Raw genomic sequence first — 20,472 nt, 5'->3', positions numbered from 1 at the left:
AACGTTTATAAGAGAGCAAGATGCAACGGCCAAGTACCTCCACCAATTGTAAGGGGCTGTTCACACCGAACGCTTTTGCAACCATCCATGTGTTTTTCTATGTAAACACACGCTAGATGAACATCTCCACATATTTCCCTTTGTTTTTGTTTATTCATCGTCTCGTGCAGAGCGCTGATTTTTAGATGTGCCTAATTAAAAATAACTTTAAAAGCATATTGAGACACCTGCTTTCTGTTAAACTGTATTTGTTGCGCTGTCTCAAGTCCTTTTAAGTGCAAGAATGTGATTGATCAGAAGTCATCTTATTACAGTGAGGATACAATTTTTTTTTATTGCAATCAGATGCATTTTTGATTTGTTAATACGTTTCTCTCAGCTGCATGAAGATATAAATTTGCTTTCTCACATCACTAGCTTTAAATATGCAACTCAGCTATCAAACGAATGCATAACCAAGACCAGCTTAACATAAACCAATGCAAATAGCTGGTAATAACAAGCACGTGTCAAAACAAACGCCACAAGGCGTCAGTGAAGTGTTTTATTTCACCTCTAGAGGCCACTCTCATACTGTATAACGACAGTGGATCCTTCCCAGCCGCTCCAGCACTGGACGTAATGGGGAAAACTATCGGTGTGGATATAGGCAGTGCCATATGAAGTATCCGATGTCTTACAGTTGGCATCAGTTCATACTCTGAAGTCCATCGGAAAAGACTGGAATGATGTCTGTCTAGCACTGGCTGCATTTAGTCATAATCACTCAGACACATAACAGTGGAGTCCAACACTAAGCAGGAATGGAGCTGGATCTGGCTGGCTCTGGTACACTTTGGATATGAATCCAGAGGTTGAGACAGGGAAACAAATAGAATACTATTAGCGTAGATGTCATTCAATTTTATGCAGATATATAGATCATGATAGATGTTTCTGGTTCCAGCAGAGCTAACGAAAGCAGCCTAATTGTGCGGTGATGGTTAAATTAGGTGTATACCTGGCAAAATAGATGACTCTTCAGTCTAGACCTAAACTGAGTGAGTGTGTTTTGTGTTAGGGAGACTATTCCATAGTTTAGGAGACAAATAGGAAAAGGATCTACCTCCTTTTGTGGATTTTGATATTCTAGGAACTATTAACAAGCCAGAATTTTGTGATCATAATGAACGTGTTGGAATGTGTGTGGAGCTAAACCATTCAAAGCTTTGTATTTAGTTAACAGAATTTTTAAATGAAATTAATACGGAATTTAACAGGTAGCCAATTTAACAACGATAAAATGGGGCTAATGTGATCATATTTCTTGGGTTCTAGTCAGCACTCTGGCTGCTGCATTTTTAACCAATTGAAGTTTATTTATTGAACTTGCTGGATCCTCCCTGTAATGCATTACAATAATCTAGTCTTGAGGTCATGAAAGCATGAATTAATTTTTTCAGCAACAGACAGCATGTGTCGTAACTTGCCAGTATTTCTGAGGTGGAAGAATGCTGTTCTACATACATTGGAAATGTGATTTTCAAAGGACAGATTGGTATCAAACATAACACCCAAGTTCTTTTTGGTCCAATAATTAGTACCTCTGTTTTTTCAGAATTGAGTAGAAGGAAATATCTGACCATCCAATCTTTGATTTCATTGATACACTTGGTTAATTTGGAGAATTGTGAATTTTCGTTGGTTTTAGAAGAAATATAAAGTTGGGTATTGTCGGCATAACAGTGGAAACTTATTCCATGATTCCTGATCATATTTCCCAGGGAAGCATTTATAAGCAGAAAAAAGGGGAGTCATTACATTGATAAGTAAACTAGGAATGCACTGATACCAATTTTTGTCTTCTGATCTGATTCAGATATCGAAATCTCAGTATCAGCAGATACCAATCCTGATTTGATTTGGGTTTTTTTTGCATAATCAGTTTAGAATATCTTTATATTATTGTGTGGAACAAATGGGGTGTGCTCTTTAATATGTAAAGAAACACTGTGGCATGGGGGGCGTGGTCGTGTGTCGGTCTGCGGGCGAGAGAGAGAGCGGTAAGGCTTGTCACCTGGAGTTTAATTACCTCTAACACCTGTGTCTTGTTATAGTGATACGGAGAGAGACATTTAAGGAACGCCAAATGTCGAGAGGGGGAGAGAGTGAACGCGTGAAACACGACAGCCAGAGAGTGGAGACCTGTGCCCTGTTGTGTACAAGCGTAACGACGGTTACCGTCATATCTGTAAAAATACTGGGAATAAAAACACTAACCTTGAACCTGCCTCATTGTCTCCTGACTCTTCCAAACCCCCAACCAAACCAGTCTACAGTGGTGCCGAGAACCCGGGTTTGGAGGAGAGCGCCGCTATGGAGCCTTCACCACTGGCCAAAGTCATTAATGCCCTCACCAGCATCCAGCAGACACAACATCATGCCCTCTTGGAGGTTCGCCAGAAGCAAGAGCAACGCTTCCAAGTCTTGCTCCAGGCACAAGCCGAAGACCGGCAAGCGCTGCGGAGCCTGATCACTGGAGAGGGGGCTGGTGCTGCGTCCTCCTCGGTGCCCACCCCACCGCTTGCCCTCGCGAAAATGGGGCCAAGCGATGATCCGGAGGCCTTCCTCGACCTGTTCGAAAAAACGGCAGAGGTATGGAGGTGGCCTCCCGAGCAGTGGGCGGTCCGCCTACTGCCCCTACTTTCCGGGGAGGCGCAGCTGGCAGCACAACAACTTCCCGCCGCCAGCCTCCTGGACTATAGCCACCTGAAAAAGGCCATCCAGCAACGGGTCGGTCGCACCCCGGAGCAGAATCGACAGTTGTTCCGCTCGTTAAGCTTCGGGAAGGACGGCCGCCCGTTTGCGTTTGCGCAACAGCTCCGTGACGCCTGCTGGAAACGGCTGCTGGTGGGGGGAACCCGCGACGTCGTGGAAGTGGTCGACATGGTCGCACTGGAGCAGTTCGTCTCCCAGCTTCCCCGAGGCATGTCGGAGTGGGTCCTGTGCCACCGCCCGGCGTCGTTGGATGGAGCCGTCCAGCTGGCAGAGGACTACATGGCGGCGTTCCCAGGAGACGGCGAGGCAGTATCACCTCCCTCTCTCTCCCTCTCTCCACCCCCTGTGCATACTATCCCCTCCCCTTCTTCCCGCTCCCCTCACTCCCGCCCAGTTCCGGCTCCTCGTAGGTGGGGAGGCCCACCTAGACCCCGACCCCGGTCCAGAGGACCCTTTCCCTTTTCTGCCCCTTCAAACCCCCCTGTCTCTCTCCGTTATTCTACCCAGGTTGGCGAGCCCGCCCCCACGAGTGCGGAAGGAAGACCTGGGCCGGTCTGTTGGAGCTGCGGGAAAGCCGGACATAGCCAGGAGCGGTGTCCAGTGATGGAGGTGGGGACACTGGTTCGAATCCCCGATGCTCCACAGGCCGCCCCCGATCGGGCAGGAATGTATCGCATACCGGTAAGGGTGAAGGGGGATACACATCAAGCTTTGGTGGATACAGGTTGCTCTCAAACCTCGATCCACCAACGCTTGGTGCAAGGCGGGGCATTGGATAGAGATAAATTGGTGAGGGTGAGATGTGCGCATGGTGACATTCACAAATATCCAGTGGTTACCATTGAGGTACGATTCAGGGGAAAAAGGCATAGAGTCAAGGCTGCGGTTAATTCCCGCCTCACCCATCCACTAATCTTGGGAACCAATTGGCCCGGCTTTGAAAATTTACTGAGGGTAATGTGTGTGGATGGGTCCTGCCGAGTGGTGGCGCGAGGTGTGGCATGTGACACTATGGCTGGGGAGACGATGCCGGGTCCGTCAACGTCGGCTCCGCGTCAAGATGACGCAGACAGGGGTGTTTCCGCCCTCAGGGGCTTCCCTGAGGGGATTTTCCCCTGGAGCAGTCGCGTGACGAGTCCCTTAGGCACGCCTTCGACCAAGCGAAAGTAATTGATGGTCAACAGCTCCAGCCTGGTGTTGCGCTCACATACCCATATTTTGCTATTATCAAGGAGCGGTTGTATCGAGTGACGCAGGACACTCAAACCAAAGAAGCTACAACACAGCTATTAGTACCGAAGAGCCGTCGGGAAACACTCTTCCAGGCGGCTCACTATAATCCAATGGCCGGCCACTTAGGTCACGAAAAGTCTTTGAACCGTATAATGGCCCGTTTCTTTTGGCCGGGCATTCACGCGGACGTTCGCAGGTGGTGTGCGGCGTGCCGGGAATGTCAGTTGGTGAACCCACCGGCCACCCCAAAAGCGCCATTGCGCCCGTTGCCGTTAATCGAGATCCCCTTCGATAGAATTGGAATGGATCTCGTGGGGCCATTAGAAAAGACTGCACGCGGGCATCACTTTGTGTTGGTTCTGGTGGACTATGCAGCGCGATATCCGGAAGCAGTGCCTCTACGCAACATCTCAGCACGCAGTGTTGCGGAGGCACTCTTCAGAATTATCTCCCGAGTGGGGATTCCAAAGGAAATCCTCACAGATCAAGGCACGACATTCATGTCACGTACACTTCGCGAACTATATGAATTGTTAGGCATTAAGTCGATTCGTACCAGCATCTACCACCCGCAGACCGATGGACTGGTGGAACGATTTAATAAGACCTTGAAAAACATGATTCGTAAGTTCGTACACGAAGATGCTAAAAACTGGGATAAATGGCTCGAACCCCTGCTGTTTGCAGTACGAGAGGTCCCCCAAGCCTCCACCGGCTTTTCTCCGTTTGAACTACTGTATGGGCGCCGGCCACGGGGCGTGCTTGATGTCATACGGGAAGCTTGGGAGGAGGGACCTTCGGATAGCAAAAACCAAATTCAATACGTTCTTGACCTTCGAGCAAAACTCCACACTTTGGGACGGGTAACACAGGAGAATTTGCTCCAAGCGCAAGAACACCAACGCCGACTGTACGACAGGGGCACTCGGCTAAGGGAATTTTCACAGGGAGATAAAGTACTTGTGTTACTGCCCACCTCGAGCTCCAAATTACTCGCCAAGTGGCAAGGACCCTTTGAGGTCACACGACGAGTTGGAGATCTCGATTATGAGGTTAAGCTGAACGGATAGGAGAGGGGCACGTCAAACGTACCACCTCAACCTCCTCAAATCATGGAGGGAGGCGGTACCGGTAGCCTTGGCGACGGCAGTTCCGGAGAAGGCGGAGCTCGGACCGGAGATATCGCTCAAGGCAAATTCATTTACCCCGGTCCCTTGCGGAGACCACCTCTCACTGTCGCAGCTGACGGATGTTGCGAGGCTGCAAGCGGAGTTCGCAGACGTGTTTTCTCTCCTGCCCGGTCGCACGAACCTCATAGAACACCATATCGAGACCACCCCGGGCGTGGTGGTTCGTAGCCGGCCCTATCGCCTCCCGGAACACAAGAAAAGGGTCGTTAGGGAGGAATTAGAGGCAATGCTCGAAATGGGGGTGATACAAGAGTCGCACAGTGATTGGGCCAGTCCGGTAGTCCTGGTACCGAAGAGCGATGGCTCGGTCCGCTTCTGTGTTGACTATCGGAAAGTGAACGCGGTGTCCAAATTTGACGCATATCCAATGCCGCGTATTGACGAGTTACTCGATCGGTTGGGCGCGGCTCAATTTTACTCGACGCTGGACTTAACGAAGGGGTATTGGCAGATCCCTTTAACTCCAATGTCCCGAGAAAAAACGCTTTTCAACACCGTTCGGATTACACCAATTTGTAACACTTCCGTTCGACTTGTTTGGAGCCCCGCCACGTTTCAGCGCCTTATGGATAAGATCCTCAGACCACACACGGCATATGCCGCCGCGATATCTAGATGACATTATAATTTACAGTAATGACTGGCGGCGCATATGCAACATCTGAGGGCGGTCCTGAGAGCGCTGAGGCGGGCGGACTCACGGCAAACCCGAAGAAGTGTGCAATTGGATGGGTGGAAGTTCGGTATCTGGGGTTCCACTTGGGTCACGGGCAGGTGCGTCCACAGGTTGACAAAACCGCAGCGATCGCAGCCTGCCCAGCACCCAAGACCAAAAAGGGGGTAAGGCAGTTTTTGGGGCTGGCGGGCTACTACCGAAGGTTTGTGCCTAGTTATTCTGATGTCACCAGCCCGCTGACTGACCTTACTAAAAAGGGGCTCCGATCCGGTCCAGTGGACAGAGTCGTGCCAACAGGCCTTCCTTAAGGTAAAATCTGCACTGTGTGGGGGCCGCTTTACATGCACCTGATTTCTCTCTCCCCTTTATTTTACAGACTGATGCATCTGACAGGGGGCTGGGCGCAGTGCTCTCGCAGGTGGTCGGAGGGGAGGAGCGGCCGGTGCTGTTTATTAGTCGCAAGCTCTCCTTCAGGGAGACGAAATATAGCACCATCGAGAAGGAGTGCCTTGCGATTAAGTGGGCGGTTCTGACGCTCCGCTACTACCTGCTGGGGCGGGCCTTCGCCCTCTGTTCCGATCACGCCCCTCTGCAGTGGCTCCACCGCATGAAGGATACCAACGCGCGGATCACCCGTTGTATCTGGCTCTCCAGCCCTTTAAGTTCAAGGTGGTCCACAGGCCGGGGGCGCAGATGGTTGTGGCCGACTTTCTCTCCAGAAATGGGGGAGTAGGCAGGCCGGATGTTGCCCCGGCCTGAGTCAGCGGTGGGGGCATGTGGCATGGGGGGCGTGGTCGTGTGACGGTCTGCGGGCGAGAGAGAGAGCGGTAAGGCTTGTCACCTGGAGTTTAATTACCTCTAACACCTGTGTCTTGTTATAGTGATACGGAGAGAGACATTTAAGGAACGCCAAATGTCGAGAGGGGGAGAGAGTGAACGCGTGAAACACGACAGCCAGAGAGTGGAGACCTGTGCCCTGTTGTGTACAAGCGTAACGACGGTTACCGTCATATCTGTAAAAATACTGGGAATAAAAACACTAACCTTGAACCTGCCTCATTGTCTCCTGACTCTTCCAAACCCCCAACCAAACCAGTCTACAAACACAAACCTCTAACTACCCATTATTTCAATATAAATGTATAGCTTATTAAGAAAAACTTAATTGTTAATTAGTAAACTGGATAATGTAGCAGCAAAATTAACAGTAATTCCAGTAAAAGTCATCAGTAGAAAAGAAGCCTTTTTTTTTGCAAAATGTTTTCAACTTGTATTTGAACTTCAGATCTTTTTTTGATCAATTTAGTTGTAAGATATCAGCTCACTGTTCATTGACAGTTATTTTTTGGAACCCATTCAACTTAAATATTATCAATTGTAAACAAATGATAATAATAGTACTAATAATATATTATAATAGTAATATTTATCAATCGTACATCTTTAACTTTTAAACCCTCACACTTTTATTTTGACATTTTGAACTATTCAGGAAGTCCTGTAAGTGTGTCTGATAGTTGGCAAGTTCACAGTAGTTCAAGTCGCTTCTTATTCAAATTCTGTTAAAAAAAAAAAAGTGCCATTCTAAATGCATACTATTAGTGAACCGAACTTTTGAGTATCTACATCTGAGATGTTGTTCGTGACTAGCGCTCAAATACTGCCACGGGAAGGCAAAAAATATTCATGAGTGTGTGTGTGTAAACAGAGCAGCGCCATTCACTGACGCGCTGGAGCTGCACGTGCATTTTATATATTTACTTATAAAACACAGTCTTTTGTGATTCACAGAGCTATCGCACGTCTTCAAGTGGCTTTGAATAAAATGCACGATTCATATGAACTACTTTAATTGTGTTTTTATGGTTCTATTGTCACTTTTTGAGCTTGACAGTAACGAACATGACTAACACACAGTATCGGATTTGGATCGGGGTCGTCGGACCAATACCGTTCCCTCTAAAAGCTTCAGTATCTGAGCCAATACCGATCCAGGTTTCATCGGTGCTGTGCATCCCTAATCTACATTTCAAATATCTCAAACATATTAAAGAAAAATTAGGAAGAGTCTTAATTGTTTTAGCAGAAATTTAGGGGCAAAGGTCAATTTTGGCTAATATTTATGCACCTAACGCTGATGATCAGGGCTTTTTTATAGATCTTGAAGGGATGTTGGCAAGCTGCTGGCACCCCTTATAATATTGGGAGGAGACTTCAATGGATTCAGTCCTTGATCATAGTGAAGCAAAACTGTGTAAGCCCCCTAAAGAAACATTTATGCGTCACAGGATGTGTAAAAATCATGGATATTTGGGGACTTTTGAACCCATCTGGTAGGTAATACCATCTTATCATTAGTCCATAAGATCTATTCTAAAATATATATATATATTTTATATCCAAGTCCCTCATTTTATCTGTTGTTTATTGCTCAATTGGAAACATCTCAGATCACAGCATGGTGAGTTTAGAGATGTTGCCACATACAGAGAAAAATAAATCATATAGTTGGTGCTTTAAATGTATCCCTTTTGCAAAATCCTGATTTCCAACAAATGTTAACGACTGAAATCAATGTGTATATGAAGACCAACAGGTCCTCAGTATCATCTGTAGGTGTGGTTTTGGAGGCACTTAAGGTGGTTCTTAGGGGTCAGATCATACAGTATGCCTCATTCATCAAAAAATCCAAAGCACGAGAAATCGAGAAATTTTGAATCGGGGGACAAAGCAGGCAAGCCTTTGGCTAGATATATAAAGCAGAGATAATCTTATTCTACCATTCCCTCAGTGAAATCTGATGGTGGTGAAATATTTACTTCAGCTATTGATATCAATACTGCTTTTAAAGAATACTACTGGTTGCTAGTGAGGGTAGTCCCACAAAGGGTAACCTCCTCGTGGTTGCTATAATGTGGTTCTCGCTCTCGGTGGGGCGCGTTCCAGTTGTGTGTGGATGCCGAGGAGAATAGCGTGAAGCCTTCATATGCGTTATGTCCCTGTGGTAATCTCACTTGATGCTAAAAAGGCATTTGATATGGTAGAATAGAATTATAGTTTTAAGATTTTGGAAATATACAGGTTTGGGAATACTGTCATTGGATGGATTAAGTTACTTTATAAACACCCGGTAGCGGAAGTATGGGCAGGGTTGCCCTCTTTCCCCATTATTGTTCTGTCTTGCCCTGGAACCATTAGCAGCCACGATAAGAAAGGAAGATGATTTTCCAGGGGTGGTAACGGGAGGTATAGCGCATAAGATTTTGCTTTACGTTGAGGATATTTTCTAATTATTCTCTGACCCGTTAGTTCTAAGCCTAGATTTATTCATTCCTTTTCTAAATTCTTAGGATACAGAGTTAATTGGTCTAAACCCAAAGCTTTGTCTCTGACAGCATACTTGCCCAGTAACGGATTTTCAACCGGGCACCTTCCAGTGGCCCAAACAGGGCACTAAGTATTTGAAAATGTGTGTGATTTAGTTCAAGTTAATTTTGACCCCTTAATAAAAAAAATTTGACTTTTCCAGGTTGGCTTCATTACATTTATCTATGATTCGGAAGGTTAATGTTATTAAAATCAATTACTATCTCTCCATGTAGATGTCCCTCTCTCTTATTTCAAGCAATTTGATAGCATAGCAAAGTCCTTCATTTGGAATGATAAGTGTCCCAGATTACATTTTAATAAGTTGCATAGGCCGATAAACAAAGGTGGGTTAGGACTACCCAATATTTTGTTATAATATTATGCATTCGGTCTCAGACATTTGGCTCATTGTTGGCTTTCAACTGAGAGAGCCCCTCCTTGGTTTTGTATTGAACAGGAATTTATTGCCCCTATTTTGCCATTGCAAAGCCTTTGTATTAAACTAATAGGCCGTAAAGTGAAGACGTTTTACGTTTAATCCCGTTCCCATATATGCGGCACTACATTCTTTTCATTCTAATAAAAAGATCTATTGTTTTTGGGCGAGAAAATAAAAGTTCTCCATGTTTAATCCTGCAGTTTATTTTTTATTACTGTTTAAAGTCGGCAATAGTTCTTTCCTCGTGTAATCATATTTGATCATTAGTGATGAGGCTTCGCGGAACAATCGTCCCGCTAGACCAATAAGGAGGCCGCTAGACCAATAAGGAGGCCGCTTTTTTGGGACGAGAGGTAAACATTAGTCCAAGATGTCTGCGCCCTTGTTGTCAATATCGAGTAGTGAAGAGGAAATTACGGCCAGACCTCCTTCAAAAGTCCGTAAAAAGTATTTTAAACAATGCTACATGCATCTCACGTCCATAAAGAAAGAAGAAACAAAAGGACTTTACACGAACACGGTGGGATACATTCAGAAACTGCGTCAAACGGTGGCTTGGTTTGCAAGGTGAGAATCAGAGAATAGCAGAAACATACAAACATTGTCTAGAAATCGAGTTTGACAATGTTCCCGAAAACGCTGGGTTTCACTCCACTCGCTACAGGCGTTTCATTGACAAAAAGCGCTTGGATGCGGCCGAGAAACGGGCCACACAGCGTCCTGAAGTTCAAGATCAAGGCCAGCATGTGCCATCGGGTAGTAACGTTAGTATCACTACAGTTGAATGTCCAACAAAGAAACTTAGGTCCAGGACCGGCCTGCCAGTAGCTTGTGCTGGTCCTGTGCTTCCTGCCTTGTGCATAATTTGTAAGAAAACGAACAAGTACATTACTGTGGGAGGCAAACGCCCTTTCACAGGCAGAAACGTTGTCAGCAGGTAGATAAAAACAACACACACACACACACGTTTGAACTTTTATTCCCTTATGCAAGGTAGCATGGCTAACTTTCAATTACAATTACATAATTTATGTAATGTTTATTTTACAGTCAGAGACAGATTTGCATTGTTTTGCATAGCCAGAACACTCAATATTGTTTAACTATTAACAGTTTTTTATTAGTTTAATTCGTTTTTATTTATTTATTTACAGGCCAGTTGCTGAAAGCTTCTGAGATGAAGGAAGACACTAGCATTCTTGTGCATATTCGACACAAAGACTGTGTCTCTGGAGGTGCGATACCACAAGTCCTGTTATAGACAGTACACCAGGTTCTTGACAAAGTCTAGTGCATCAGTTACTGGGACCTCAGAAGAACAGTGAGTTATTAATTTTTTATATTATTAAATAATAATTCCCTCATATTTTCACATTTCAAAAGTAAAGCATTGACCATCTATATTGTCGATTTGTCTGTAAACACAGTCTTGACTGCACAACTATTGCACCAGTAATTCAAAGTTATTATTATTTTTTTTTTTTGTGATTTGTTAAGGTAGAAGAAACTAGAAATTATTTTCTTGCTGAAGAATAAAAAAATAAAAAAAATCTCAAATCACTTTGTCAGGTTTTGATTTGCTACTATTTATACTACTACATTTATAATTGAAGCCACTGTGCAATAGTTATGGCACATAAAGTAATACATCTTTTCTGTTTTTAATGTGTTTTCTTTTCAGAAATGAGCCAACCTTTGATGCCAGCTACAAGATCTTCTGTGAGAGGATCATCCGCCATAGAATAATTGTAAACCAAGAGGTGTTGACAATGACTCAGCTAAGAAGGATCTTTTTAAATCTGGTGAAAAAACATGAAGATCTTGATGCTTCAAACTACAGGTAATTTGAATACCACAAGTGTCTTTGGCATCTTTGGAAAGAACGTTTAAGCAACATTCTTTTTCTAACAAAAATGGAATTCATAATAATCATAATCATATTTTACAACGTGTAGAATCTGTTAACAGTGTATTTTAACTTAAAAACAAATTCAGTGTGAATATATCTTTATTTATACCATTGTGATCATCTTTCACTCTATATTTTTGATTCAGGCAGGATAAATTGAAGAGGAGGTTGACCCGTGATTTCCCCCAGCTGTTGTTTCACTCCCCCAAGAAGCGCAACATAAATGAGATGGTTTTCGTTGAGACATTGTCTGCAGATAAGCTGATAGACAGGCTACCTCATCCATCAGGTACAGAAACAACAGAGTCAACTGAGGTAACTAGCCAAAGTGACTGTGAAAACAGGGCTAGTGCAAAAGCTGGTCCACAAAGACCAACTTCAATGGCCTCCATCAATACTGCAGAGGACACAAGGACACTTTACAGTGTGGCATTAATATTAAAGATGCTTCTGTGTGACTCTCCCAGTATGAAATGCCTGTGGCCACCCACATCAGATGACTTATATGTGAGCGAGGCAAAATCTGTCGTGCCAGTTGAACTGTACAATCTGATTTCCTGGATTATTGGTGCAACTGAGGAACCAACACTGGCCCATTATGTTGATATTCCAGATGATTTGAACCTAAAAGTGATATCTATCTGTCAAGACATTGTGTATCTTGCATCTAAGGGCCGGAGGCAGACCCCTAAATCATTGTGTCTTTGTCTAATGGTTCACTATTTAACAGGTTCATCACAAATTGTGTCACTTCTAAATAGACTAGGACATTGTGCATCATGGGACACAGTTGTCAGTCAAGACACTAGCCTTGCCCAACTTCAACTAGTAGAGGGCAGAGACAAAATACCAAATGGATTCTCAAAGAAGGTTCCTACAGTACTTGTGTGGGACAATATTGACTTTTGATACAATTGTCAGGTCGAGGAACTACCCACCACACAAATGGGATTATGCTGCAAAGTTCTGTAGTTGAACCTGTGTCAACAACAAACAGACAACCTCTACAGTAGGGCGTTTCCTCATTGAAAGCACCCCCTAGCATCCCTGTAGAACAGTACCATCAGTCTAAAAGACAAGGACCACAGAACTTGTTTCATCAGGAAAGTGTTCATTACAGGCAAACACATACAAATTGAACACTGTGTCTGCTGTACAAACTGAACTGGCATATGTTTTTGTAAAGTCCATAGATGCTGAAAGATGCACAATACCAAGCTGGACAGGTTTCCATACATTCTCTGAAAGGTATAATGTGTGCCCCTTCACCCGTTGGCAATGGATGGCACCTCGAGGATGGCGAGTTAACAGTGACCTGGATGACTAGAAATCCTGCCCCTGAAAGTGTGTTGCAGGCAGTCCACTGCAGTTGGAGTAAAATGTGAGACTGGAAGATGTTCCTGTATGTCTGCAAGACTGTCTTGTACTGATTTATGTCAGTGCCAAAATTGTGCAAATGTTTCACAGGAAACAGAAGAAAGACCTACATGGGATGATGGCTCTGATAGTGATAGGGATGATACTGTAAATATGCGCTGTGTTATAATTTAAGGTGATTTTGAGCTGTAAAGAATCTGTTGTAGAATTGTAATCTTTTTTTGGCAGCATTCAAAAATAAGGGGATAGTGTAGCATTGCGTCATTTCAGCCAACTTGGGCCAAAGTGTGCTTATATTTGTATTTTTCTGTGATTACACAGTACCTACTGAAAATGTTTGTATAAAACATCACAGTTTTGCTAAATTTATAATGTTTATGTTTAATTTTGCATAGTGCCAATCCATGAAGTTGAAGCATATTTTCTACAAATGTGCCATATTTCATGGTCTACATTCACACTTGAGTATATAATGCACCAAAACCTGTCTCAGGTGTTTAGGCACATGTATAAATGTCAGTTTGAGAGATAGCTTGTGTTGATGATGATTCATCGACTTTATAGACATAACAGTTTTATCGTCTGTTAATGCTGATCTTCTGTAAAGCTGCTTTGAAACTATGTGTGTTGTGAAAGGCGCTATACAAATAAACTTGACTTGACTGACTTGCTAAAATGTACACTCACCTAAAGGATTATTAGAAACACCATACTAATACTGTATTTGACCCCCTTTCGCCTTCAGAACTGCCTTAATTCTACTTGGCATTGATTCAACAAGGTGCTGAAAGCATTCTTTAGAAATGTTGGCCCATATTGATAGGATAGCATCTTGCAGTTGATGGAGATTTGTGGGATGCACATCCAGGACACGAAGCTCCCGTTCCACCACATCCCAAAGATGCTCTATTGGGTTGAGATCTGGTGACTGTGGGGGCCATTTTAGTACAGTGAACTCATTGTCATGTTCAAGAAACCAATTTGAAATGATTCGAGCTTTGTGACATGGTGCATTATCCTGCTGGAAGTAGCCATCAGAGGATGGGTACCCGGTGGGGTCTTCTGCTGTTGTAGCCCATCCGCCTCAAGGTTGTGCGTGTTGTGGCTTCACAAATGCTTTGCTGCATACCTCGGTTGTAACGAGTGGTTATTTCAGGCAAAGTTGCTCTTCTATCAGCTTGAATCAGTCGGCCCACTCTCCTCTGACCTCTAGCATCAACAAGGCATTTTCGCCCACAGGACTGCCGCATACTGGATGTTTTTCCATTTTCACACCATTCTTTGTAAACCCTAGAAATGGTTGTGCGTGAAAATCCCAGTAACTGAGCAGATTGTGAAATACTCAGACCGGCCCGTCTGGCACCAACAACCATGCCACGCTCAAAATTGCTTAAATCACCTTTCTTTCCCATTCTGACATTCAGTTTGGAGTTCAGGAGATTGTCTTGACCAGGACCACACCCCTAAATGCATTGAAGCAACTGCCATGTTATTGGTTGATTAGATAATTGCATTAATGAGAAATTGAACAGGTGTTCCTAATAATCCTTTAGGTGAGTGTATATAAAGTAAGTTACAAACAAAACCAGCAGCATAAGATTTTCATTTTTTCCAATTCACAATTATATCCATTTATGGATTGTGACAAAAAACTGCAGGGTATTTTGCTGAGAACTTTTAACAAAGTCAATAATGGTTTTGTCTATGCAAAAATTCATTTAAAAAGTAGTGCCCAGGTGTGGGAATGAAAATCATTTTCTAGCCACTTTTTCCTAGTTCACATTATGGCCTATAATTGGAGAAGTTACACCCCAATATATCGCATTTGCACTCGGTATGGACAAAAGTGTCCAGTGTTTAATTCTGACATTTATCTAAATGTTGCATCGAGCATATGGCTGAACCCAAAATTATGTATAAATAAGTCTCCTTTCTGCTTGTCAGAGTGGAATGTGAGGGAGGTTAATACGCTTGGGAGCTATATGAGGTTCAGCAATACCTAAGAACAATTTCCAATTTGAGTAACAAGAAAGCTGTAAAGTGTATTGAAATATGTAAACAATTTGATATTTTTATTAAACTGTTTATTTATTTATTTATTTTCCTTTTTGTTATTGTTTGTTTTAATATACCGCTTGGCTCTAGATGTAAAAGTTTCTAAGCATTAATAAAAAATAAAAGCGGATAAACCTTCTCCATCAGCTTGACAAATTCCTGACACGTGACATGCAATACAGGAAGAAATAACATGAGCGGATGCCATGACTTACTGCAATTGTTTGTTGTTGTTGTTGTTGTTATGGTTGTTCTTAAAGGGGCGAGGGTTTAAGATTGATGTGGTTCCTGATCAGCAGATGTTTGAGATTGATGCAATAATCCGTGTAAAACACAGTGAAGAAAATGAATGCACACAATCAAGGTGCGAGATATAGACAAGTGGAAAAAGAAAGAGAAAACGGTGCACGCAGTAAAATACTCGCAGTTAAAACAGTAGAAAACAGAAAAACCAGAAACATGTGGTAAATGATAAAATGATGAGCGTATAAGAATAAGCGATGCTAAGAGGCTAGCAAGATACAAACACTCGTGCAGTGTGCCGGCAGCAACCGCAACAGGAAGTTAACCGAAAATGAATTGGTCACATGTGATAGGAAAGAAGTCTGAATTGGTTTGCAATTCAATCTGAATGACTCATTCAGATTTAAGCATTACCTGGCATATTTTTATACGTTTTAATGTTTAAAAACATAATCTATACATACACAAATGTATATATACATTGTTGAGCCAAAACATAATGACCACCTGCCTAATATGCTGTTGGTCATCCGCGTGCCACCAAAACAACACCGACCTGCCGAGGCATGGACTCTACAAGACCCCTGAAGGTGCCCTATGGTATCAGACTTGTTGATCCAGCACATCCCATAGATGCTCAATCGGAATGAGATCTGGAAAATTGAGGCCAGGGCAACACCTTGAACTCTTCATCATGTTGCTCAAACCATTCCCAACAATGTGTGCAATGTGGCAGGGCACATTATCCTGCTGAAAGTAGCCACTGCCATCAGGGAATACCATTTCCATGAAGAGGTGTGCTTGGTCTGCAACAATGTTTAGGTAGGTGGCTCATGTCAAATTGACATCTTTATGAATGGCTGGACCCAGAATTTCCATCGGCTTGTCGTCTTCCCACAGTGCATCCTGGTGCAATCACTTCCCCAGGTAAATGGTGCACATGTACAAGGCCATCCACATTATGTAAAAGAAAACAGGACTCATCGGACCAGACTACCCTCCTTCACTGCTCCAAGGTCCAATTCCAACGCTCGCATGCCCATTGTAGGTGCTTTTGACGGTGGTATTCATGGGCACTCTGACCAGTCTGCGGCTACACAGCCCCATCAACAGCAGGGTGTACTGCACTGTGTGTTGTGACACATTCCTCCCGTAACATGATTAAAATGTTTTGTGACTTAAGCCACAGTAGACCTTCTGTTGGTTTGGACCAGACGAGATAGCCTTCGTTGCCCTTGCACATCGCTGTGCTTTGGAAGCCAAACACCATGAAGCTGGTTTTTTTGTTCGTCCCTCCTTGGACCACTGTCAGTAGGTACTCGGTACTGCTGACCGGGAGCACCCCACAAGCCTTGTCGTTTCAGAGATACTCTGACCCAGTTGTCTGGCCATAACAATTTGGCCCTTGTCAAAGTCGCTAAGGTCTTTACTCTTGCCCGTTTCTCCTGCATTCAACATGTTGACTACAAGAACTGATTGTTGATTTGCTTACCATCTAATCTACGCAGACCTTGACATGTGGCCTTGTTAGGAGATGATCGATGTTATTCGCTTCACCTGTGAGTTATCATAATGTATTGGATCAACAGTGTAAATATAGGGTTAATTGTACACCTAACATTAAATGTATAAATCCCTAATATTAATAATTAGCATCAAATCTATTTTAACAAAATCAAAACTGTGTGAACGAAACCCTGTAACGATGAAGATCAGAGCCCACTTTCAAGATCACAGACAGTGTGAATGCAAAGAGAACCAGGTCCTTTCTCACTCTGCCCACTTTTTGTTTCACTTAAAAGGATTCAAGTGTTTTCTATTGCTCACCCAGACAGGCGTATCCAGCTGCAGAGGAGGCGAGGCCTGCAGCCGTGGGGAAGTTATTCATGGAGCAGATGTGTAGCTTGTGGGACACACTGATGACATCAGAAGCTGGATCACCTGTATTACGTCTCTTGCGCACTAACCTCCGAACTGGGGAGTGAAAATTACATCATGAAGGACAGCTCTTGACATACAGTCCAACTGACTCTTACTGAAACTGTGACTCACTTTCTCGTAGACACAACTGCAGTCTGGGGTGCTTCATGTCCTCTTCTTTACCGTTCAGCCACATCCGATCCTCCTGGAAACTGCTACTGCAGGCCACTGTTGTGGTTGTTTTGAGCTGAGAATGCCAGAGCCATCAAACAACATACAATGACTGCTGAATGTGAAATATTAAAGGCATTTTTCTCAAAAAATGTGACCTCAAACTTTTTGTTGTTTGATTCAGTAAATGATCTTATCATGTCCAATTATTCTAGCAATCACACTTTAACGACATATCCTGTGTTCCCACAGTTTTAAAGAGAAACACGTCTGTTATTCACCTGCTCCTGATGAAGAGTCACACTCAGTGAGGAATTGACAGGCAGAATAAGACCTTCATCTCGCTTTCCCCCTGATACAATGAGACAAAAACATAAAGTAAGTAAGGATGAGAGCATGCGTCACTCAATGTATATAATGAATTTTAAGTGTCCTGGTCTAAAAGATAACATATAAAATGGAAAAAGTGGCCGCACTATGCATATATTGTTTATTTTGCAAGGCACACGCCGAAACGCGTCTGTGCAAAATAAACAATATATGCATAGTGCGGACACTTTTTCCATTTTACAAAAACAAAGAAAATACCGCAAACACGGCGTCAGAGCTACAGTAAGCTTAATTTCAAACATTTATAAGCACAGTTGAATGTTTCTATCTAATTCTTATTGAATTGAAATGAGATATGATTATCTATACAACTGAAGGACACTTACAGTATTTGATGACAGCGATGTTAACTGGCGCCGTGCACGTTACCATAGTGACATTTTGGTGACCGTTTTCTGGCATATTTGTAGTTTTATAAAAATTGCAGACAAACAGACAATTTAACAAAAGTGAGCAACTGCTGTTACTGATACCAACCGCAATTTGACGGCGAGAAATACACACAGCATCACATGCCCGAAGGAATCACATGCCCGAGTTTCGATTGGTTCATGCAATACACGAGGACCAATCAGAGAGGTCACTGTGCAACGCCACTGAAAAAACAACCAATGAATAAGCTCGGACCATGGTCACGCGAATAGTTCGTCCGCGCATGCTCAGTGTAAGAGTTTCATCTTGAACCCGATTCATTAAAATCTCAGAATATTTTTGTCTTATTGGAGTCATCGGTGCACTCGAAAATATGCTTGTTTCAATCCATTAGTGCCAAAAGTTGCTGCCTGAGATACAAATGTTAATCCTCCCCCGCAATCTCTATTAGCATGATTTATGAAAGCCCTTATGATGTAATCACACACGACTGTGATTGGTTCATCTTAAGAAAAGTATCATTTATCACCTGATAACGATCTGGGCAGTCTATATAGATTATTAATAATATGGAGGCCCAAACCTGCATAAATAATAAATAAATACATGTAATAATACAAAAATAAATAAAGGAACAAATGTCTTGATAAAACAAATATATTTAGTTTTTAATTAAATTTATTCCTGAATTTATTATTGTATGACTTTATTCCTTTATTATTTTCTATATTTATTTTTAACTTTATTTTTACTCTTTTTAACTTTTAATTATTTATTCATTTATTTTACATATTTTTTTAAATTATGTATTAATTTATTTTTTATATTTATTTATTCCCACATATATTTATTTCCATATTTAAATATTCCCATATATATTTATTTATTTATACATGTATTTATTTTTATTTTTCAGTGTGCAACATGTAAATGAGGGAGGCGGTCCTTGCGTATCTCAAGTGCATCATTGGTTGAGAGCTCAATAGTACTTATCGGAAGCAGATGGACGTCCCACCTTAGCACTCTCTGATTTGTAGCACCGCACAGATTTAGAATATGCAGGAAAAGTTTTGCAAAGAGTTTAACAATCCAGGATGTGCTTCGACATTCCTACCGGCCTACAGCTCTCCTAAACATCAATAAGCACCTCTACTCTAAATGAAACAGTCATTTGATACGTGGTTATCGACATAATTTGTAAGTTGCGCAACTGTCTAGATATATGTGAAGAGTCAGCTATAGATTTTTTTATTGCATAACTTATATATACATACATACATACATACATAAACGATCAGGGCAATGAAGCATGGTTGGCTCTTTTACAATGAACAATCATAACAACAGAAATCAAATCAATATTATGGATTTGCGGACATCAAAATATGACGTTATATACACAGAAAAAAAAAAAAGAAAAGAATAAAGTTAAATCATATAATTTATGAAACTTGCTCATTTTGTGGATTTGTTGAAGAAACAGCACCTCATTTATTTTGTGATTGTAGTATAACCAATAAATCTTTGATTGACTATAGTTTACACAATATGTAAGGTCACATCAAAACAAGTCAAGAGTAATCGAGCACATGCTTCAATCTACAATAAGCCAATGGTGAGCAGGACCCGCCCACATCATTATCATACAAGAGACAGAAATGTAAAAATAAATACATGTGGGAATATTTAAATATAGAAATAAATACATGTGGGAATAAACAATTATAAAAATAAATGAATGCATAAATAAATTATAATAAAAAAGTTTTAAAGAATAAAAAGAAAAAGAGAAAATAATAAATAAAGGAAAAAAGTCATACAAAAATAAATTCAGGAATAAATTTCATTAAAAACTAATTATATTTGTATTATCAAGACATTTATTCCTTTATTTATTTTCTTATTATTACATTTATTTATTTATTATTTTTGCATGTTTTGTCCTCCATATAATAAGACCGGCAATAGATTATGGTAGTTTGATATACTGTTCTGCATCAGAAACATGTCTCAAAAAGATCGAGGTAATTCAGACTAACGCTCTAAGGATCAGCTGTGGAGCATTTAGAACATCTCCAGTACCATCAATCCAAGTAGAGATGGGAGAAATGCCACTAGAAGTTCATAGGAGAAAGTTAAGAATGAGATACTGGATTAATATAAAAGGACATGATGAAAGACATCCAGTTAAAAAGGTACTGGGAAACTGTTGGAAGTATGAGTATGGAAGAATAAATAGTTTTGGCTGGGTAGCAAATAAGGAGACAGAGGAAATGGGTATAACCGAGATAGAAGTAGCTCCTTCTGTTATAATTTCATCTATACCCCCTTGGTTATATCCAATGCCAGAAATAGACATATTCATACACAA

The 20,472-nt window shown here is 42.1% G+C and overlaps 1 protein-coding gene and 1 long non-coding RNA gene across 3 annotated transcripts in view; one reads left to right on the top strand and one right to left on the bottom strand.

The window, feature by feature from the left end:
- Positions 1-18,234, bottom strand: part of mvda (mevalonate (diphospho) decarboxylase a) — a 34,333-nt gene extending 16,099 nt beyond the window's left edge. Inside the window, exons 1-4 of the mRNA XM_052152961.1 lie at positions 18,056-18,234; positions 17,621-17,691; positions 17,301-17,415; positions 17,076-17,222 (exon numbers count right to left, since the gene is read on the bottom strand). Of these exons, the coding sequence (XP_052008921.1) occupies positions 17,076-17,222; positions 17,301-17,415; positions 17,621-17,691; positions 18,056-18,131 (409 nt within the window). The 5' untranslated portion in view covers positions 18,132-18,234. The remainder of the gene's footprint in view (positions 1-17,075; positions 17,223-17,300; positions 17,416-17,620; positions 17,692-18,055) is intronic.
- On the top strand, positions 10,043-15,063 carry LOC127661973 (uncharacterized). 2 transcript variants are annotated; one of them, XR_007972822.1, is made up of 4 exons: positions 10,043-10,231; positions 10,819-10,985; positions 11,346-11,504; positions 11,720-15,063. It is a non-coding gene; the product is annotated as an uncharacterized LOC127661973 (long non-coding RNA). The 2 variants fall into 2 exon arrangements; XR_007972823.1 differs by having other exon boundaries at positions 10,043-10,601.
- Positions 18,235-20,472: the final 2,238 nt, after the last annotated feature.

Source organism: Xyrauchen texanus, chromosome 21, assembly GCF_025860055.1.
Source record: "Xyrauchen texanus isolate HMW12.3.18 chromosome 21, RBS_HiC_50CHRs, whole genome shotgun sequence".
Taxonomy (NCBI): domain Eukaryota; kingdom Metazoa; phylum Chordata; class Actinopteri; order Cypriniformes; family Catostomidae; genus Xyrauchen; species Xyrauchen texanus.
This window is presented reverse-complemented; position numbering and strand designations above follow the sequence as displayed.